We start from the raw sequence: 24,324 nt of genomic DNA, 5'->3' as shown, positions 1-24,324 counted from the left end.
TCACCCTCCAAACCTCCATCCTTACTCATCATACTACCCAAATACTTAAACGTACTCACATTTTCCAATTCCTCACCATCCAACCTCGCTATACATTCACTGACTTCACCTCTCTCAAAGACCATCACTTTACTCTTCCCTACATTCACCTTTAGGTTCCGTTTCTTACACACTCTCTCAAACTCATCCACCAAGCCTTGCAGCTCCCCTTCATCTTCACTCAACAACACAGTATCATCTGCAAACAACAGTACAGGGAGTTTCCAAACACTATCCTCTCTCACCAGGGTCACTCCAACATCCACTACCCTACCTTGTACCTCTTTTATTACCCCATCCATGTACAGATTGAACAACCATGGAGACATGACACATCCCTGTTTTTTTTATTATTGCTTTTCTCAATTAGTTTTTGTAAATAACTAGCCATATCTGACATCATCTCCTGGTATTCGTCATCATTCCATGCTCTCGTCTTAGGGGGAACATACACTACCACCGTATCTCTCTAGCCATTCTCTCCATTTCCACAGTATCTACATTTATGTTGTTCTTCACTGCTATCATCACTCCTCCTCCCGTTTTTTCTTTTCTGTCTCTTCTCCACAGTTTGTATTTACCATCTCCCAAATGAATATCAATATCATCTCTTAATTTGGTCTCTACAAAGCACATGACATCAGGTTCATGTTCTCTCAAGAAACTGTTAATTTCAAGCCTTGCCGAAATTAAACCATCAACATTAGTATAGACCATCTTCAAATTATTTTTGATGTTTTTTATACCCTCTTCTCTCATTCTATCCGTCTGTACCACTTCCTCAATTTCTGATCTTTCATAGCTATCCCCCTTAGTTTCCTTCACTTCTGTTTTCTCACATACCACTTCCTTACTTTCATATCCATCACTCTCCAAAAAAAAGTATTACATTCTTCCTCTGTCCTCTTATCATTTTTTTCCTTTGCTTGTTCCTTCAATGATTTTAGAACTTCTCTTTCTTCTTCATTCAGATCTTTTCTTATTATTATATTTTCCATCCCTGCCTCTTTGCTTAATTTCCAGGTCACTTTAAGTATATCATTTACTACATTTTCTGTTGACAATTTATTGGTCTTGTTTCCCCTTTCTTATACGGTAAAAGATATAATACAATCCATTACGGACGAGGGAATCACTTATACACAAGAAAAAGATATTTGTGAAGCACTAAATAAGAATTTCCAATTAGTTTTTACAGAAGAAAAAAATTTTGAGAGGGACTATGTGGAACACACATGTCCACACATACTACCAGATATACAAATAGCAGAAAAAGTAATACAGGAGGAGCTAAGTAGATTAGACAGAGGAAAAGTAAGTGGTACTGATGAAATTTCATGTTGGGTATTACGAGAATGTGCAAAGGAGTTAAGTAAACCATTACTTTTAATTTTCAAGAAATCCTTGAGTCAAGGGAAACTACCTGATATTTGGAAAAAAGCAAATATAGTCCCCTTATTCAAGAAAGGAAATAGACAAAATCCTCTCAACTACCGACCAGGATCACTGACCAGTGTTGTAAGCAAGGTATTAGAAAAACTTATAAGAAAAGCTTGGGTAAATCATCTAGAAGAACACAGTATGATAACAGAAAGACAGTTTGGTTACAGAAAAGGAAAATCATGTGTTACTAATCTGTTGAGCTACTATGACAGAGTAACAAACAAAATACAGGAAAGGGAAGGATGGGTGGACAGTATCTATTTTGATTTCAAGAAAGCTTTTGACACAGTACCACACCAAAGACTTTTATGGAAACTGTACCATCAAGGAGGAATTCGAGGCAAACTGTTTTGTTGGATGCAAGACTTTCTCATAAAAAGAGAAATGAGGACAGTACTAAGAGGAAACTACTCATCATGGAAAGAGGTGACTAGTGGAGTACCACAGGGTTCGGTGCTGGCACCAATCATGTTTTTAGTGTATATAAATGATATAAACAGTAACACTGGAAATGAGAGCTATCTGAATATGTTTGCAGATGATGCAAAAATACAAAGGAGAATTACAAGCACAGACTCTTGTAGGGAGCTACAAGAAGAATTAAATAAACTTCATGAATGGAGTAGTACATGGCAAATGGAATTCAATGTGGACAAGTGTCATGTAATCAAGTTTGGTAAAAGTGGAAAAAGACCTGATTGGGATTATAAGTTAGGAAATAAAACCCTATACACATCAGAAAGAGAGAAAGACCTAGGTGTGATTATCAATAACAGACTATCTCCGGCTGACCACATCAGCGAGAAGGTACGGAACATGTATACACTGCTTGCAAATATGAGAATAGCATTCACACACATAAATGAAGACATGCTAAGAAGGATAATAACATCATTCATTAGACCAACCCTGGAATACGCATCAGTAGTCTGGAATCCTCATCTAAAAAAGCATATAGACAAGATTGAAAAAGTTCAAAGGGCCGCTACAAGATGGATACCAAGCTTAAGGGACCTAAGCTACGAAGAAAGACTAAATAAACTGAATCTACCAACACTACAGGAGACATGGAACAGACGTGACATGATAATGCTATATAAGTGCATATCAGGAAAGGAGAAAATAGACATAAATGATTACTTAACATATGGAGAAGCATCAGCAAGAGGACACTGCAAAAAACCGCATAAGAAGAGAGGTGATAAAGACGTAAGGAAATTCAGTTTCCCAAACAGAGCAATTGATCAATGGAATGCACTACCGAATGAAATAGTGTATGCCAAAACAATTCACAAATTTAAGGATATGTACGATAAATATGGTTTAAGACATGGGACAGTACGAGCTTGACTCATTCCTGTAAAGATACAATTAGGTAAGAACAATTAGGTAGGTAAGAACACACACACACACACACACACAAAACAGTTAACAACAATGAAAGTTATAAAAAGAGCCTAAATTATAAAATGGGAAACTAACATGACCTAAAGAAGTCTATCTATCTATCTATCTATTGCCAGACGCCTCAATCCCGTTAGGGGTGGCCTCAAACAAATCGCCTCCAAGTCGCCCTGTCCCCCGCCGTTTCACTCCCCTGCTCCCAACTCACACCCCCCTCTCTCATATACCTCTCCACCCCATCTCTCCATCTCATCCTCGGCCTCCCCCTCCCTCTTTCCCCCTCCACCTCACTCACATACACTCTCTTCGTCAATCTTTCACCATCCATCCTCTCCACATGGCCAAACCACCTCAGTGTGTTCCTCATAACGCTTCCTATCACATCCACATCAACACCACAACGCTCCTTTATATCCTCATTCGTCAGCCTGTCTCTCCATGTGACTCCACAGGCTCCTCTTAAATAACTCATTTCCACTGCTCTCACTCTTGACTTGTGTCCTTCCAACAACGTCCAAGCTTCACTTCCGTACGTTAGAGTTGGTATCACAACACTGTCATGTAGTAATTTTTTGACTTCCATGCTCACTTCCCTGTTTCTTATCACTGCTTTCAAAGAACCAGCAACCTTTCTTCCCTGCTGTACTCTTTCAAGCACTTCACCCTCCAAACCTCCATCCTTACTCATCACACTACCCAAGTACTTAAACGTACTCACATTTTCCAATTCCTCACCATCCAACCTCGCTGTACATTCACTAACTTCACCTCTCTCTAAGACCATCACTTTACTCTTCCCTACATTCACCTTTAGATTCTGTTTCTTACACACACTCTCAAACTCATCCACCAAGCCTTGCAGCTCCCCTTCGTCCTCACTCAACAACACAGTATCATCTGCAAACAACAGTACAGGGAGATTCCAAACACTATCCTCTCTCACCAGGGCCACTCCAACATCCACTATCCTACCTTGTACCTCTTTTATTACCCCATCCATGTACAGATTGAACAACCATGGAGACATGACACATCCCTGTTTCAACCCAACTTTCAAAGAGAAAAATTCACTTAGTTCACCATCCACACGCACTGCAGCCTTCGCACCATCGTACATACTCTTCACAGCATTCAACAACTTTCCATCTACTCCATATATTCTTAATACTTTCCACAATCCTAGTCTATCCACCCTGTCATATGCTTTCTCCAAATCCATGAAAGCCGCATACAACTTCTTTCCCTTCTCTAGAAACTTTTCCACTAAAGATCTGAGAATGAATATCTGATCTACACAACCTCTTCCCTTCCTAAAGCCTCCCTGTTCTTCTCCAACTAATTTCTCTGTTCTTTCTCTAACTCTGTCAATAAGTATCCTACCATACACTTTTCCTATTATACTAAGAAGACAAATGCCCCTATGATTACCACACACTTCTTTTTCCCCTTTTCCTTTGTACAAGGGAATAATTATACCTGACTTCCAATCCTCCGGGACTCTACCTTCCTCCCAGGCCAATCTGCACATCTTCCACATCCATTCTACTACTATCTCTCCCCCATGCTTCAGCATTTCACCACACACTCCATCAATTCCTGGGGCTTTCCCTGATTTAACTTTCTTCCCTGCTTCCACAACTTCTATCCTACTGATTTCTTCCTGTCTTCTCACCTCCCTCCTTCTCCCAGCCATTCCCCAGCCACTTATACTCGCATTACTTCCATCCTCCACATTCAACAATTCCTTAAAGTGTTCTCTCCATCTGCTCACTTTTTCTCCCTTCTCCACTAGTAATCTACCATTTTTATCTTTCACTCCCCTGCTAACTTCACTTCCACCCTGTCTTACTCTTTTCACCTCTTTCCAGAACATTTTCTTACAGTCCCTCCATTTTACACTCAAATTCCTTCCAAATTCCTCATCCACTCTCTTCTTACTCTCTCTTACTAATCTTTTCACCTCTCTCTTTCTTTCTACATATAACTCTCTCTTCCGCCTCTCAACTTCTTCCACGCCCCTATTTCTCATCCATTCATTGTATGCTTTCTTCTTTTGTGCCACAGCCCGTTTCACCTCTTCAGTCCACCACGCTGTTCCTTGCACCCCCCTCCGTCTTCTCTTCCTTCCACACACCACATCCCATGCTGCACATATTTCTTCTGTAAATATTCTACACACACCTTCCACGTCCCCCATCTGCTCCAATTCATATTTGCCCAATCGATCCTTCACTTCTCTCTTATACTCTGCCTTTTTCTCATCCTCTTGTAACCTTTCCACTCTCCTTGCAACTACTCCTTCCTCTCGTCTTTCCCTTCTTCTATTCCTCCATCTTACTTGAACTTTAATTCTGGCCACCACCAAGTAGTGATCAGAAAGCCCACTCCCCCAACCTCTATAAACTCTTGCATCCAATATACATCTTCGCATCCTTTCATCCACACACACATAATCAATCATTGCCTTCCTTTCACTCAGTTCACCACCCACCCTTCTCATCACTCACCATGTATACATGTGGATCATTTTATGCCTGAAGAGGGTATTGGCTATCACCAACCCCCTCCCAGCACAAATGTCCACTAACGCACTCCCATTCTCATCTACCTCAGCAGGCACACCCCACTCACCAACTATTCCATCCACCTTCACATTCCCAACTTTACCATTCATATCACCAATCAAAAACACTCTCTCATTCCTTCCAAACTTTTCCATGCACACTTCTACATTTGTCCAGAACTCTTCTCTCACTCTTCTAACACGATCTTGCATTGGCGCATACACACACACAATCGCCCACATTTGTATTCCAACTTTCAACTTTACCCACACAATCCTTGATCCAACTGATCCATACTGTCTTATGCTCCTCTTCCATCTTTTACTCACAACTATACATACTCCTTCCTTTGCCCTCTCATTCTCACCTACTCCTGCACATATACCCCATCCATACTCCCATTCTCTCACACTTTCTCCTCTCCATTTTGTTTCAGTTATTCCACATACATCCACTTTCGCATCCTCAAGCACCTGGACAATCTCACTCTCTTTCACCTCATCATTTGCTGCCCTTACATTCCAAGTTCCAATTGCAATGTCCTTTGTCCGGTCCTTGGTCGTCAACGTTTGGTCAGTCCTTGTCCGAGGCTTCCTAAAGAAGTACTTCTTAGAAATCTATCTAACTATTGCCAGACGCCTCAATCCCGTTTGGGGTGGCCACAAACAAATCACCTCCAAGTCGCCCTGTCCCCCGCCATTTCACTGCCCTGCTCCCAACTCACACCCCCCTCTCTCATATACCTCTCCACCCCATCCCTCCATCTCATCCTCAGCCTCCCCCTCCCTCTTCCCCCCTCCACCCCACTCACATACACTCTCTTCGTCAGTCTTTCACCCTCCATCCTCTCCACATGGCCAAACCACCTCAGTGTTTTCCTCATAACACTTCCTATCACATCCACATCCACACCATAACGCTCCTTTATATCCTCATTCGTCAGCCTGTCTCTCCATGTGACTCCACAGGCTCCTCTTAAATAACTCATTTCCACTGCTCTCACTCTTGACTTGTGTCCTTCCAACAATGTCCAAGCTTCACTTCCCTATGTTAGAGTTGGTATCACAATACTGTCATGTAGTAATATTTTCACTTCCATGCTCACTTCCCTGTTTCTTATCACTGCTTTCAAAGAACCAGCAACCTTTCTTCCCTGCTGTACCCTTTGAAGCACTTCACCCTCCAAACCTCCATCCTTACTCATCACACTACCCAAGTACTTAAACGTACTCACATTTTCCAATTCCTCACCATTCAACCTCGCTCTACATTCACTTGCTTCACCCCTCTCAAAGACCATCACTTTACTCTTCCCTACATTCACCTTTAGATTCCGTTTCTTACACACTCTCCCAAACTCATCCACCAAGCCATGCAGCTCCCCTTCGTCTTCACTCAACAACACAGTATCATCTGCAAACAACAGTACAGGGAGTTTCCAAACACTATCCTCTCTCACCAGGGCCACTCCAACATCCACTACCCTACCTTGTACCTCTTTTATTACCCCATCCATGTACAGATTGAACAACCATGGAGACATGACACATCCCTGTTTCAACCCAACTTTCAAAGAGAAAAATTCACTTAGTTCACCATCCACACGCACTGCAGCCTTCGCACCATCGTACATACTCTTCACAGCATTCAACAACTTCCCATCTACTCCATATATTCTTAACACTTTCCACAATCCTTGTCTATCCACCCTGTCATATGCTTTCTCCAAATCCATGAAAGCCGCATACAACTACTTTCCCTTCTCTACAAACTTTTCCACTAAAGATCTAAGAATGAAAATCTGATCTACACAACCTCTTCCCTTCCTAAAGCCTCCCTGTTCTTCTCCAACTAATTTCTCTGTTCTTTCTCTAACTCTGTCAATAAGTATCCTACCATACACTTTTCCTATTATACTAAGAAGACAAATGCCCCTATGATTACCACACACTTCTTTTTCCCCTTTTCCTTTGCACAAGGGAATAATTATACCTGACTTCCAATCCTCCGGGACTCTACCTTCCTCCCAGGCCAATCTGCACATCTTCGACATCCATTCTACTACTATCTCTCCCCCATGCTTCAGCATTTCACCACACACTCCATCAATTCCTGGGGCTTTCCCCAATTTAACTTTCTTCATTGCTTCCACAACTTCTATCCTACTGATTTCTTCCTGTCTTCTCACCTCCCTCCTTCTCCCAGCCATTTCCCAGCCACTTATACTCGCATTACTTCCATCCTCTATGTTCAACAATTCCTTAAAGTGTTCTCTCCATCTGCTCACTTTTTCTCCCTTCTCCACTAGTAATCTACCATTTTTATCTTTCACTCCCCTGCTAACTTCATTTCCATCCTGTCTTACTCTTTTCACCTCTTTCCAGAACATTTTCTTACAGTCCCTCCACTTTACACTCAAATTTCTTCCAAATTCCTCATCCACTCTCTTCTTACTCTCTTACTAATCTTTTCACCTCTCTCTTTCTTTCTACATATAACTCTCTCTTCCGCCTCTCAACTTCTTCCATGCCCCTATTTCTCATCCATTCATTGTATGCTTTCTTCTTTTGTGCCACAGCCTGTCTCACCTCTTCAGTCCACCACGCTGTTCCTTGCACCCCCCTCCGTCTTCTCTTCCTTCCACACACCACATGACATGCTGCACATATTTCTTCTGTAAATATCCTACACACACCTTCCATGTCTCCCATCTGCTCCCATTCATATTTGCCCAATCGTTCCTCCACTTCTCTCTTATACTCTGCCTTTTTCTCATCCTCTTGTAACCTTTCCACTCTCCTTGCAACTACTCCTTCCTCTCGTCTTTCCCTTCTTCTATTCCTCCATCTTGCTTGAATCCTAATTCTGGCCACCACCAAGCAATGGTCAGAAAGTCCACTCCCCCAACCTCTATAAGCTCTTGCATCAATTACACATCTTCGCATCCTTTCATCTAGACATACATAATCAATCATTGCCTTCCTTTCATTCAGTTCACCACCCACCCTTCTCATCACTCGCCATGTATACCTGTGGATCATTTTATGCCTGAAGAGGGTATTGGCTATCACCAACCCCCTCCCAGCACAAATGTCCACTAATGCACTCCCATTCTCATCTATCTCTGCAGGCACAACCCACTCACCAACTATTCCATCCACCTTCACATTCCCAACTTTCTTCACATTCCCAACTTCTTAGAAATAGATTGGGAAAAGGAGCCTAGAGGACAAGATTTAAATGCTATATACAGTATAAAAGAATTCGGCGAACTTTATGAAATAAAGAGTCCAGAAGTACATCCCACAATACAATGAAGGAGAAAAGAAAATAAGGAAATGGTTTAATACAGAATGTAAAAAATCAAAAGAAAAAGGAGATTTTGTTGTGGAAGAGATACAGAAGACACAGTAGTGAAAGGGCACATAACAACTTTAAACAGGGCAAGAAATTATTATACAAGAACATGGAGGGAAGCCCAAAAGCAGTTTGAGGAGGATAACATAAATAAAAGTAGTGATCAACCGAAGCTATTTTACAGCTACATACGAAGCAAAACCAAAGTAAAAGATAATATACAATCCATTACAGATGAAGGGATCACCTATACACAAGAGAAGGATATTCGTTAAGTACAAAATAAGAATCTCCAATCAGTTTTTACAGAAGTAAATAATTTAGAGAGGGATGATATGGAACATGCATGCCCACACATATTACCAGATATACAGATATTAGAAAAAGAAGTACAGGAGGAGTTAAGTAAATCTGACATAGGAAAAGCAAATGGTCCTGATGAAATTTCATATTGGGTGCTAAATGAATGTGCAAATGAGTTAAGTAAACCATTATCTTTAATTTTGAAGGAATCCTTCGGACAAGGTAAACTACCTGATATTTGGAAGAAAGCAAACATTGTTCCCTTATTTAAGAAAGGGAATAGACAAAATCCACTCAACTACCAACCAGCATCACTAACCAGTGTTGTAAGCAAGGTATTAGAAAAGCTGATAAGAAAAGTTTGGGTAAATAATCTAAGAGACATACAATACGATAACAGAAAGACAATTTGGTTTCAGAAAGGGAAAATCATGTGTTTCTAATCTGTTGAGCTACTATGAGAGAGTAACAGAAACATTACAGAAAAGAGAGGAATGGGTGGACAGTATCTATTTAGATTTCAAGAAAACATTCAACAGAGTACTGCACCAAAGACTTCTATGGAAACTGTACCATCAAGGAGGAATCTGAGGCAAACTATATTTTTGGATGCAAGATTTTCTCCAAAAAAGAGAAATGAGAACAGTATTAAAGGGAAATTACTCATCATGGAGGGAAGTGATTAGCAGAGGTCCACAGGGCTCAGTGCTGGCACCAATTATGTTTTTAGTGTATTTAAATGATATAGATACCAACATTGGAAATGAATGCTATCTATATATGTTTGCTGATGATGCAAAAATAAAAGGGAAAAGTACTACTGCAGACTTGTAAAGAGCTACATGAAGAATTAAATAACCTTCATGAATGGAGCAATACATGGCAAATGGAATTCAATATGGACAAGTGTCATGCAATCAAGTTTGGTAAGAGTGGAGAAAGACCTGATTGGGATTTTATAAGTTAGGAAGTAAAACCCTACACATATCAGAGACAGAGAAAGACCTAGGTGTGATTATCAATAACAGACTATCTCCGGCTGACCACCTCAGTGAGAAGGTACGGAACATGTATACACTGCATGCAAATATGAGAATAGCATTCACATACATAAATGAGGACATGCTAAGAAAGATAATGACATCATTCATCAGACCAACCCTGGAGTATGTGTCAGTAGTCTGGAGTCCTTATCTTAAAAAACACATAGATAAGATTGAAAAAGTTCAAAGGGCTGCTACAAGATGGGTACCAAGCTTAAGGGATCTAAGCTATGAAGAAAGACTAGAAAAACTGAATCTACCTACACTACAGGAGAGAAGGAAAAGAGGAGACATGATTATGCTATAAAAAGGCATATCAGGGAAGGAGAAAATAGACATAAATGATTACACAACCTATGGGGATGTATCAGCAAGAGGACATTGCAAAAAAAAATGCATAAAAAGAGAGGCGATAATGACGTAAGTAAATTTAGTTTCCCAAATAGAGCAATTGATCAGTGGAATGCATTACCGAATGAAATAGTGTGCCAAAACAATTAATAAATTTAAGGATAAGTACTATAAAAATGGTTTAAAACACGGGACAGTATAAGCCTGACTCATTCCTGTAAATATACAATTAGGTAAGAGCAATTAGGTAAGGTAAGAAGACACATGCTCTCTCTCTCCCACTGTTAAGATTTAATTATCTGAATTATGACTACTTTAGTTTGTCTTAAGACTAAGAGAAAACATTGGAAATAGAGATAATTTTTATAGTTTGATAACTCACCATTTTCATAAAGGAAGATGAGCCTGTCAAGGAGTATCACAGTCTCCACCACAGGAGCCAAGAGAAGACGCAGTGAATAGTATACTACAACCTGTTGGAGAATGGAATAATATACCATAATGAGGTGTATTGCATCTTGGAGTTAATTACAGAAATGCAAGATATGTATAAAATAAATTAACGAATACTTGCAAATATTCACCAGAGTACGAGAAAATACCAGTATATGATATGGTGTGTACATCTGCTGACATGCAAGTGCCTTGAGGTTGGTCTCCCATGAATCATCATCCTCAGTCTAATTCTTATTTCTCACTAACACACTGCATGGGTAGACTCTAGCCACAGGAAAGTAAAGCAAAAAAAATAACATCAAATGAGTTCTCTATGAAACGGGCCATACCTGCCTTCACCTACCATTCAAGCTTTTGATAAACACTGCTGCACCAAGTTCCATTTATTTGTGTTGTGGTTCATCCAGCTGACTTATTCTCCTGACACATGGAAAATAATGATCATTCCATGAACTGCTATGTTAGAACAGTAATGCAATACTTGTCATGTGTATCTTGATATTCATCCACTTATCATCATCTATTCATCATCAATTGTTTCACCTCCTCAAATTCCATACCCAACTTTCTCACACAGTCATTTCCCTTATCCAGCCCTTCTTTTCTTGGCTTTTCCCATCTCCTCTCATGGTTATATTCATTCACTTCCTTTTCACTGTGGTTAACCATTTACTACACTGAGTGGTAACCATATAACCAAATTATGGCGCCTGCTGGTTTAGTGGGTAATTACGGCACTCCAATCGGATTGAGCCTGTGCAGGTTTCCATATCCAAAGGGTGGTCGGGGTTTATTGCTCATGTATTGCCAATCAGGGATAAGTGAGGCTGGTCACTCTCAACTTAAATGTCAGGACCAACTTGCCTAGCCCCACGCTCCTACACTCCTCATGGGGCAACACAGGATTAGATGATGATGATGATGACTCTCGTTCATTCTCTCAGTATTACTATAAAATCAAATCAAACACTTTCTAACATTATTCCACATACTCTTCCTGAGTCAACATGATTCTACTCCTTTCCAATGTACGCAATCCACATTCTTTCATCTCTGCTGCTCTCATTCTGATTTTTTCAAATTCACGCCAAATCAAAGTCTCACATGTATACAGTTAAGTGGGCACTAATATTCTAATTTTCAGGTTCTGTACCCAGTCCTTCATTTAGTATCAGTCTTGATAATACTGGCCAAATTATTTCCTTTAGCAACCCCACTCTCCACTTCTCTCTTTCAAAATTTACCATTTTGTCCTATCATTACACCTATGTACAGTCAGTTTCAAAAAATAATGAGACCCCCCCCCCCAGGTACTGTATATGTAATATTATGAAACACTGAGTGATGACAGCACATATACCTTACCTGCATTTATTGGTATGTTTAATCTATTTGCATAGCAGCACTTCCATAATGCATATCTTGATACAATACTCCCTTATTTTTTGCAAGGGTTAGGTTACCAATAAAAAAAAAAACTCCACGAATAGGAAAAATATGAATACCTCTCATGAACTGAGAAAATACCACCAATGGGGTTCAATTTTCATTCCACATATAGTGACAAGTGTATGGAAGCCAGCCGCTGTCACTGTACAGCACATCCCTGTTATCTGAGCCCTCAGTAATCTATAAGTCACTAGAAGATCATGAAATAAGTGAGGACAATCTCCCTGTATTGATAAGTAACATCCATTACAACGATGAAGGTGACAAACCAAAAGCTCGCCATGTACACCAGTACTGTACACACATGCAAGCTGACCATCACCTGTCAAAGCCAAGGTGTCCACCAACATTTATGTGAACAGAAACCAATCCTGATGTTTCTGTCAAGCTCTGTAGCTCCTGCCACTCCTTTGAACAGATGGGCCACTCCATCTCCGTTCTCTCTCTCTCTTTTTCATGTGTCCCATGGCAGTGACTACATCTCGTGTTCATCCCACTGCAATGTTCTCTCATTCCCCTATGTACCACTGCAGACCCCTTGCAATTATTTGTGTGCTGTGCTAGTGATCAAATGGCATCACTGTGTATGCTTTAATATTTCTCTTTTCTAGTGACTGAGAGGCATCACTTTTTTTTTTTTTTTAATAACTGAGTCTTTGCTGAGGTGCTGCCCCTAGTGAAAAGCATGGTGCTCAAAGCACTGCCGCTAGCTAGGAGAAAGTGAAGCACCCAAGGAAGAGTATAACCATCGAGGTGAAGCTGGATATCATGAGGCAGCATCAAGGAGGCCCAGGCGCTAATAGCAATGCTGACATGCTGCAGATAACCCAATCTCTCTACCATCATCAAGAGATCTGTTGACGCATTAGCTGCAGGGAAACAGGTGTCCTCTCTCAGTGCTATGAGGATCACGAATGCCAGGGACACAGTGTTAAGATAGTGCAGCTCCTGATGATGTGGGTGCAAGAGCAATACTGAAAGGGAATGCCATTGGGCTCTAGTCTGATCTATACCATGGCTCTCTCCCTGTGGTTTGATGCAAAGAAAAAGCTGGGGTGGAGCCCAGGGAGGTGTTCACCATGAGTCCAAGGTGGTCTGACTGCTATATGAGATGCATTGGCCTGCAGCACATGTCTCTCAATGGCAAGGTCACCAGTGGTGACCACGCAGCCACAATGGCAGTCCCTGAGGAACTTAAATTTTGCACAAATTTAGGAAGTTGGGTATGGCCCCAAACAAGTCATCTTGATGATACGGGGCTGTTTTGGAAGCAGAATTTATCAAAAATGTAACTGGCAGTGGAGATGATGATGCTGGGTTTTGTGGTTAAAGACAGTGTGACACTCCTGTTGGGGGGCAATGCCAAGGGCAACTTAAAGCTGAAGCAGCTCCTGGCGTACCATGCAGAAAACCCCCATGCCTTGGCAAGTTACATCAAGAAGAACCTTGGTGTAATTTGGAAGTCCAACATCATGACCTAGCTGACCTCAGCAATATGCGTCTTACGTAGCCAGCTACTTGTCCCCAACCCTCCACACCAACGCTGAGGAACACAACATTGCCAAATGCATCCTGCTCATCTTTGACAATGTGACAAGCCACCCTGCCTCCATGGGTGACTGGGTAAAGAATATTAAAGTCACTTTTCTGCATCCTATGCTTCCCCCCTTACTATAGCCGATGGGCCAGGGAGCCATCACTAGAGTTAAAGCCCTGAACATGTGGTGCATCATGCAGCTGATGCTGGATGCAAGCAATTCCCATAAGGATGAGAGTATAAAGCAGTTTTAACAGGGCTACAATATGTGCCACGCCATTAACAGCATAACTGCTGCATGGAGTGAGGTGTGAACTTCAACAATGAATGGTGTGTGGCACAAGTTGTGGCCAGAGTACATTCGCTCCTTCACCGGATCCCCAGTGAGTGAAGAGAAGGAATGCATCATTGAGGGGGTGTGACAAGACACTGCAGGCATATCACAGGCTGGATTCCAGGATGTGGGCAAACTAGATGTCCTGGAGGTGTTGGAGAGTCATAAGAAGGAAGTCTCCAATGAATAGCTTGTGAATATTTAGGAGAAGCATCTACATGTTCAGGAGGAAGACAAGGAAATGCCTGTATTGATGCTGAACATGGCAACACTACAGAGACCTTCAGCGAACCTGAACAAATAATAAACCTCATTCAGGAGGGGGACCCAAGGCTGGCTTGAAGCGTCTTGTGTTCTTTATGACAGGCTGTTGCCTGCTACAGAGAGCTCCGGACAACAAAGAGGAGCACCAAGCAGGTCAGCATTACCACCTTCTTTAAATCAAGGCCCTCGCAAAGTAACAAGGACAAGCAACAGCTCTCCACCACCAATCTCAGTCTATCACGGGCAGGGGGGGGAGGGGGGACATGACAATACGGTCAGTACCCAGCACCACTTAAGGTTAGCAACACTTGTTTTTGGAATTTATTAACCCCAATGGCCACCAACTCTGAACAACACCCTTCACTATTCAGTGCCATAAGCACTGAATTAACACATTCTATAAAAAATTGAGAACAATTATGGGAGGGGAACAAAGGTCAGCAGCACGTTAACATGAACCTACTCTACCATCCCAAGCACTCAGGCAGTCAGTTCATCTTGCATAGTTTACACGTTACTGGCAAGTGGGTGGTCATTTTATGAATTTTTCCATGAATCACAATGAATCACAGGATGGATTTAGGAAGCCAACAACCACACTGCCAGGTGTGCCAGGCAATTCTCTTCACATCTGTAAGGAAAAAAAAAATTATTTTCAAAATTCAAAAAAATGGCCCCTGGCTGGCCTGTAGTGAACATGAATGTATCACAGTACTTCACAGCCATTTAGGGGCTGACTGTCTTCCATCCCACCCCTCTTACTACTATTTCTATCATACCCATAGGTTATACAGTGAAGGATAGTAGTAAGATAAAACATTGCCGGAGAACTATGACCCCTTCCCCTTTTTGTTTTCTGGGGGGAAGGAGGGATGCCCATTGGCCTCAAACATACCCCAGTGAAGCTATGTTATAATCATCCCGGTGTTCGATAAATTATTATCCAATCCACTTCCCATGATGTAACCCCATCAGATAATGAGCTTGGGGAGTACTGTACTGTGTACATACATAAAATATAGTGTGGCAGCATAAAAACTGTAAAGATAAGGCAAGTGCAGCGTAAATTAGCTTCAAAAATATGTAGTACACAAAATGAAATTAAAATGGATACTATATACAGTACACTATGAACACAACATGGTAATACAGGAGGATATAATGTTTACAGATATAGTAATACAGTAGGCCCTTTATATATCACAAAACAGAAACACCTTGAAATGTCTAGGACATTATACAGTTCTTTATATTTAATAAGGAAAAAATAAGAGAGACAACCTCATAAATATCTCTTACTGTGTTTAAGTAAACATTAATATAAAAATACAATATATAAATATATAATTGTGAGAGAGGATAGTGTTTGTAAACTCCCTGTACTGTTGTTTGCAGATGATACTGTGTTCTTAAGTGAAGACGAAGGGGAGCTGCAAGGCTTGGTGGATGAGTTTGAGAGAGTGTGTAAGAAACGGAACCTAAAGGTGAATGTAGGGAAGAGTAAAGTGATGGTCTTTGAGAGAGGTGAAGTCAGTGAATATAGAGCGAGGTTGGATGGTGAGGAATTGGAAAATGTGAGTACGTTTAAGTACTTGGGTAGTGTGATGAGTAAGGATGGAGGTTTGGAGGGTGAAGTGCTTGAAAGGGTACAGCAGGGAAGAAAGGTTACTGGTTCTTTGAAAGCAGTGAGAAGAAACAGGGAAGTGAGCATGGAAGTGAAAAAGTTACTACATGACAGTATTGTGATTAACATATGGCAGTGAAGCTTGGACATTGTTGGAAGGACACAAGTCAAGAGTGAGAGCAGTGGAAATGAGTTATTTAAGAGGAGCCTGTGGAGTCACGTGGAGAGACAGGCTGACGAATGAGGATATAAAGGAGCGTTGTGGTGTGGATGTGGATGTGATAGGAAGCGTTATGAGGAACACACTGAGGTGGGTTGGCCATGTGGAGAGGATGGAGGGTGAAAGACTGACGAAGAGAGTGTATGTGAGTGAGGTGGAGGGGGGAAGAGGGAGGGGGAGGCCAAGGATGAGATGGAGGGATGGGGTGGAGAGGTATATGAGAGAGGGGGGTGTGAGTTGGGAGCAGGGCAGTGAAATGGCGGGGGACAGGGAGACTTGGAGGCGATTTGTTTGTGGCCACCCCAAACGGGACTGAGGCATCTGGCAATAGATAGATAGATTGATAGATAAATGTTAACAGCCAGTCTAGCAAGGATTGTGAGGGCAGCTGCAATGGTCCTTCCAGAAGACCGCAGGAAATAGCATATTTTCTGCACTCAATTATTCAAGCCTAACTCATGTTTATGTTCGATGTATTGGTCATATGGGACCCCCAGGCTGCCTCGCGGTGTTACACCATTCGGTCACACACTAGCTACAACAAAGTGAGGATTTTGCATTGTTTCTCCCACATAACCTTCCCCCCCCCCCCCCACTCAACCAGGCAGGAACCATGCCCAGGCACCCAAGAAGCTCCAAAGGGAAGGAGGTAAAAAAGATAAGACTGGAGCATGCGTGGCTGAGAGTACTGAGTGCAAGGTTGGCCTTTGTCTGGGAGTGTGCTTCCATGCCTACCAGAATTCCAAATGCTTCTAAGTGTCAGAAAATATTGTAAACATGTGTAAATATCTTGGCTGCATCTGTACGAATATATAAATTTAGTGTAATAATGAATAAGGAGACAACAGTAACTGACACTGCAGTGCACTACACACTAACCAAAGTGAAAATTATACAGTACTAATTACGAAGTTATTCTGGATTGTTATAGTTTTATATGGTCAAAGGTATGTACTCACAGAGGCAGAAAATTACACTGTCAGTGCATAACTAGTAATAAATGAGAAAAATATAAGTACAGGTATACACTGGTTTAACAACACAGTTGGTTAAGTAAAAACCCATCACTACGCGGGGTATCGTATATTGGGGTTGATTTAACACGTATAGTAAAGGGATGCATTTTTTAGCCTTGGGTTTCTCCCCCGGCCAAGTCCTAAACCCACCAAATGAGTCCAAAAGCAAGCTTCTGTCTCACATAAAACAAGCTAAACTAAGTATACAAGCAGTTTATAACTCACATAAGCCCAAATAAAATCTGAAAATCGTCAAATATAAGTCTGGAAAAAAATCAAAAAGTAAACTGTACCCCAAAATGACAATGTTCACCCCACCTATGACTAAAACACATTAATATAAGTCTTAAAACAGTTTATAAATCAACCTAAACACAAAATGTAAGTCTAAAATATAATCAAAATTGGTTAAAAAAAAAAATCTAAACCTATCATTAGGGGGGGTATCGTGGTATTTCTACCCTCATCGCTAAGCTGGGGTATCGCATCTAGGGGTGTCGTATATCGGGGTATACCTGTATACAAGTGTCTACTTTTGGTGGTCAAGTGCAACATTTTTTCCGTCAGGTGGCAACTCTGCATAAATGTTATTTCAATACCTTGTAAGTGACTTTGTAGTAATAAATGCTATATATAGTAAAAAAAAAAAAAAAAAAAAAAAAAAAAAAAAAATTATATGGACAATATGAGGAAGAAAGTTCTATCTACCTATCTATTGCCAGATGCCTCAACCCCGATCGAGGTGGCCACAAACAAATCGCCTCCATGTCGCCCTGTCCCCCACCATTTCACTGCCCCGCTCCCAACTCGCACCCCCCTCTCTCATATACCTCTCCACCCCATCCCTCCATCTCATCCTCGGCCTCCCCCTCCCTCTTCCCCCCTCCACCTCACTCACATACACTCTCTTCGTCAGTCTTTCACCCTCCATCCTCTTCACATGGCCAAACCACCTCGGTGTATTTCTCCTAACGCTTCCTATGACATCCACATCCACACCACAACGCTCCTTTATATCCTCATTTGTCAGCCTGTCTCTCCATGTGACTCCACAGGCTTCTCTTAAATAACTCATTTCCACTGCTCTCACTCTTGACTTGTGTCCTTCCAGCAACGTACAAGCTTCACTTCCATACGTTAGAGTTGGTATCACAATACTGTCATGTAGTAACTTTTTCACTTCCATGCTCACTTCCCTGCTTCTTATCACTGCTTTCAAGGAACCAGCAACCTTTCTTCCCTGCTGTACTCTTTCAAGCACTTCACCCTCCAAACCTCCATCCTTACTCATCACACTATCCAAGTACTTAAACGTACTCACATTCTCCAATTGCTCACCATCCAACCTCGCTGTACATTCACTGACTTCACCTCTCTCAAAGACCATCACTTTACTCTTCCCTGCATTCTCCTTTAGATTCCGTTTCTTACACACTCTCCCAAACTCATCCACCAAGCCTTGAAGCTCCCCTTCGTCTTCACTCAACAACACAGTATCATCTGCAAACAACAGTACAGGGAGTTTACAAACACCACCCTCTCTCACCAGGGCCACTCCAACATCCACTACCCTACCCTGTACCTCTTTTATTACCCCATCCATGTACAGATTGAACAACCATGGACACATGACACATCCCTGTTTCAACCCAACTTTCAAAGAGAAAAATTCACTCAGTTCACCATCCACACACACTGCAGCCTTAGCACCATCATACATACTCTTCACAGCATTCAACAACTTCCCATCTACTCCATATATTCTTAATACTTTCGACAATCCTTGTCTATCCACCCTGTCATATGCTTTCTCCAAATCCATGAAAGCCGCATACAACTTCTTTCCCTTCTCTAGAAACTTTTCCACTAAAGATCTAAGAATGAATATCTGATCTACACAACCTCTTCCCTTCCTAAAGCCTCCCTGTTCTTCTCCAACTAATTCCTCTGTTCTTTTTCTAACTCTGTCAATAAGTATCCTACCATACACTTTTCCTATTATACTAAGAAGACAGATGCCCCTATGATTACCACACACTTCTTTTTCCCCTTTTTTTGTACAAGGGAATAATTATACCTGACTTCCAATCCTCCGGGACTCTACCTTCCTCCCAGGCCAGTCTGCACATTTTCCACATCCATTCTACTACTCTCTCTCCCCCATAGTTCAGCATTTCATCACACACTCCATCAATTCCTGGGGCTTTCCCCAATTTAACTTTCTTCATTGCTTCCACAACTTCTATCTTACTGATTTCTTCCTGTCTGCTCACCTCCCTCCTTCTCCCAGCCATTCCCCAGCCACTTATACTCACATTACTTCCATCCTCTATGTTCAACAATTCCTTAAAGTTTTCTCTCCATTTGCTCACTTTTTCTCCCTTCTCCACTATGTAATAATCTATCATTTTTATCTTTCACTCCCCTACTAACTTCACTTCCAGCCTGTCTTACTCTTTTCACCTCTTTCCAGAACATTTTCTTACAGTCCCTCCACTTTACACTCAAGTTCCTTCCAAATTCCTCATCCGCTCTCTTCTTGCTCTCTCTTACTAATCTTTTCACCTCTTTCTTTCTACATATAACTCTCTCTTCCACCCCTCAATTTCTTCTACGCCCCTATTTCTCATCCATTCATTGTATGCTTTCTTCTTTTGTGCCACAGCCTGTCTCACCTCTTCATTTCACCACGCTGTTCCTTGCACACCCCTCCGACTTCTCTTCATCCCACACACCACATCACATGCTGCACATATTTCTTCTGTAAATATCCTGCACACACCTTCCACATCCCCCATCTGCTCCAATTCATATTTGCCCAATCGTTCCTCCACTTCTCTCTTATACTCTGCCTTTTTCTCATCCTCTTGTACCCTTTCCATTCTCCTTACAAATACTCCTTCTTCCCGTCCCTCCCTTCATCTATTTCTCCATCCTAATTACACCTTGATTCTGGCCACAACCAAGTAGTGGTTAGAAAGTCCACTCCCCCAACCTCTAGCAGCTCTTGCATCCATTACACATTTTCGCATCCTTTCATCCACACACACATAATCAATCATTGCCTTCCTTTCATTCAGTTCACCACCCACCCTTCTCATCACTCGCCATGTATACCTGTGGATCATTTTGTGCCTGAAGAGGGTATTGGCTATCACCAACCCCCTCCCAGCACAAATGTCCACTAACGCACTGCCATTCTCATCTATTTCAGCAGGCACACCCCACTCACCAACTATTCCATCCACCTTCACATTCCCTACTTTACCATTCATATCACCAATCAAAAACAGTCTCTCATTTCTTTTAAACTTTTCCATGCACACTTCCACATTTGTCCAGAACTCTTCTCTCACTCTGCTTGCACAATCTTGCGTTGGTGCATACACACGCACAATCGCCCACATTTGTATTCCAACTTTCAATCTTACCCACACAATCCTTGACCCAACTGATCCATACTCTCTTATGCTCTTCTTCCATCTTTTACTCACAACTACAGTATACATACTGTACTTTTGCCCTCTCATTCTCACCTGCTCCTGTACATATACCCCAACCATACTCCCATTCTCTCACACTCAAACCTCCCCATTTCGTTTCAGTTATTCCACATACATCAACTTTCGCACCCTCAAGCACCTGGAAGAAAGTTACAACTATATAAGTGTGCCGAATGCATGGTCTGCCTTTCTATGGGAGTGTGCTTCTATGCCTACACACACCTCCAAATGCTTCTAAGTGTTAAAAAAACATTGTAAATATACAGTACAGTATGTTAGTATCTAGGTTTAGTATGTGCAACAGTGATCGTGGAGACAACGGTGAGTGACATTGAGGTGTGCTACACACCAGCGAGAGTGAAAGTGATGCTTGCAGTGAAGTTATTCTGGATTGTTTTAGTTTTATTAGACCAAAGAAAACTACTTACAGAGACAGAAAAGACTTTGTTAGTACACAGCTAATAATAAGTGGTACGAAAATAGGTAAACAAAGGACCAATTTCAGTGGCCAAGTGCTACATTTCTTTTCCTCATGTGGCAACTCTCCATAAATATTTACTTCAGTACCTAGTAAGTGACTCTGTAGAAATAAGTGACGATAATAAGTGATATATTAGTGAGAAAATGCAAAAACTAGAAGGAGAATGTTGTACTGTCAACTCAATTACTATTACACTCATGTAGCACGTTTGCTGCTAAGTGAAGGACTTGTGATTTGCTCTTGTAGGTTGCATCCATACAACAATACAATGCAACAAGTGTCCTTAACAAGTTTAGTGCCGAAGCCTTTGTCGGCTTTTGTGCCTAGTTTGCCAAGGGTCTGGGCAGCAGAGTTACCTAGAATGCCGGCCATTTTCAACTTTCTTTTTAAACCATGAACAGACCTGAAAAGTGGTCAAAATAAGCTTACTGATAGTAAAAGTGCTCGCTTAGGCTGTTTTTCCACCTTAAAACAGGTGTTTTTGTCCAACACGCCCAGTTTTGCGTCACATGCCTACTTTCAGTTACCGCCAGTGGTTGATGGGGATAGATAATCCACTTAGGTGTGGAGTGGGAGGATGCATGGAGCATTTGTAGCATGGAAACACAACCTGGTTTACATAATGTGGCCACAGTAAAAAAACTACGATGATGGGAATTTGGGGTTCCATTCTAAAAGTACGTATTTTCACATTCACTTTTTTTGTATTATACTGGTATAAGGCACTATAAACACTCACATAAGGCACTAAAAACACTCATGCTGCACACAGTCATATCAGTTACAGTTAATCACACATTTTCTTCTTTTCCTTACATTACATAATTGCATTAATTCTATTTAGTTACATTTACATTTATTACTTTCATTATATACACTATTTATGCATAACTATCAGTTAGTTCATGACTTGAAGTTCTTCAACTTTGACTGGAAGTCAGGAGTAAGCACAATATCTCCGGCAACGCGGCATGACCCCGATTTATGTCAGATGGCTACTTTCAGATAATGTCAGCAGCTGATGTGGATAGACAGTCCATCTTGGTGTCGAGTAGGTGGATGCATTGAGTATTTGTAGTACTGAAGCGCAACCTGGCATATGTAATGTGGCCACAGTCAAAACTATGATGATCGGATGTTGGGGTTCTGTGCTAGTTTTACGTATAGTATTTTCACTATCTACCTATTGCCAGACGCCACAATCCCTTACGGGGTGGCCATTTGACTCTGAGTTATTTGTTTTACAGGGAGGGGCACTAACCCTCCACCAACCCACTTGACATGTAGGAAGCATGAGTGGTTTGGTTATATGGTTACCACCCTGCGTTGTAAATGGTTTTCTTGGCTTACAGGAAACCATTTGGCTTGTCACTCAATGTAAAGCCACCTGCAACGGAAAGAAAAGGAATAAGAGTGACAGGAAAGATAGGAGAAATAGGAAGAGAGGAGGGCAGGCACAGAAAAAGAATGATAAAGGCTAAGGAAGAAGTAGGCAGCACTACATCAAGTGAGTGGATGATGGTCGCCACCACCTACACTCTTTTTCTTCTTATATTATATTGGTATAAGGCATGGGAGGGGAGGAGGGGAGTCCGTCATCCCAGTTTCTGGCACACACTAGGGGCAGACTCAAACAGTTTCGTGCAATGTGAGAAAAACCATGTCCGTATATATACAGACTCAGCAATTTAGGGTACTATGAGTTAGTCCGTATATATAAGGACTTCGCAATTTTGACACTATTGGTTTGTCCATATATATATGAACATGACATGGAACAGGTTATAACTGAAAATTACTGAATAACTTTTTTTTTTTGGGGGGAGGGTGTTACAAAGCATGGAAAATTCCTTTAATACTTTGCCCCGCACGTAAAGTGATGGTCATTTGCAGCACTACTTCGCACCTGCGTGGGCGACTTACACTTGCCTGCTACAAAAAAACATCTCTTCAACTCATTCTCCCTCTGGCCCTGGACAACCTACAGACCCCCTGTTTGTTTCTGAGATTAGTGGAACGACTGAATTTTTGTTACTAAAATTTAAACATGTTTGGTTAAGTACAGGTGATTTAAAGTAGAGTCCAAAATGGTAACCAGTAGGTAGTGGTGACCATCATCCACTCACTTGATGTAGTGCTGCCTACCTCTTCCTTCACATGTATCCTTCTTTTTCTGTCTCCCCCCTCCTCTCTTCCTATTTTTTCCCATCTTTCCTGTCACTTTTTATTCTTCTTCTTTCCTTTTCGAGTTAACTTGTTTTTGTTTTTCTTGTTTTTAGTTTTTCTTGGAGGAATCAATCAAGCGGGCTCCTGGTCTTTGGTTCTTTCTCCCTTGCATAAAGTGGCTTTAAACTGAGTGACATACCAAATGGTTTCCTGTAAGCAAGGAAACTATTTAAAATGCTGGATGGTAACCATATAACCAACCCATACATGTTCCCTATGTGTCACCAAGTGGGTTGGCAGAGGGTTAGTATCCCTCCCCGTAAAACAACTAATTCAAAGACATATGGCCACCCTTTGTGGGATTATGGCATCTGGCTGTAGATTGATAGACTGACAGGGTTAAAACTGCTCATGAAAACATCTTAATTTTCCCAGACTTGCCACATCAGCCATATAGGGTAGAAAACAAGCAGCTGCAGCCCAAGGGCTAAGTGCACTACAGTATGGCCCTTCACTACATCCACTGCCCAGCACCCATTTGATGCGATTTACAGCATGTTTACATCTATATGAAAGGAAGCTGGACCATCCTGTTTACTTTGTGTTATATACGGAGCAAGCTGCCTGCCTTTGGCTCTACTCATTTCCATCTTATTATTAAAAAAAAAATATATATATATCTTTTGCTCCATTCTTCCCCCATGCCCCATGAGATATGGTAAGCTTTCTTGCTCTTTGAGATTCAAGATACACTTCATAGAATTTTAGCC

The 24,324-nt window shown here is 41.4% G+C and overlaps 1 protein-coding gene across 1 annotated transcript in view; it reads right to left on the bottom strand.

Moving 5' to 3' along the window:
- The window catches only part of LOC145395000 (methyltransferase-like protein 25B), a 351,111-nt gene that overhangs the window by 39,659 nt on the left and 287,128 nt on the right, over positions 1-24,324 (bottom strand). Inside the window, exon 10 of the mRNA XM_080268744.1 lies at positions 10,887-10,977. Within this exon, the coding sequence (XP_080124870.1) occupies positions 10,887-10,977 (91 nt within the window). The remainder of the gene's footprint in view (positions 1-10,886; positions 10,978-24,324) is intronic.

This window comes from Coenobita brevimanus, chromosome 29 (assembly GCF_032717465.1).
Source record: "Coenobita brevimanus isolate Jiangsu-jjx chromosome 29, ASM3271746v2, whole genome shotgun sequence".
NCBI lineage: Eukaryota > Metazoa > Arthropoda > Malacostraca > Decapoda > Coenobitidae > Coenobita > Coenobita brevimanus.
This window is presented reverse-complemented; position numbering and strand designations above follow the sequence as displayed.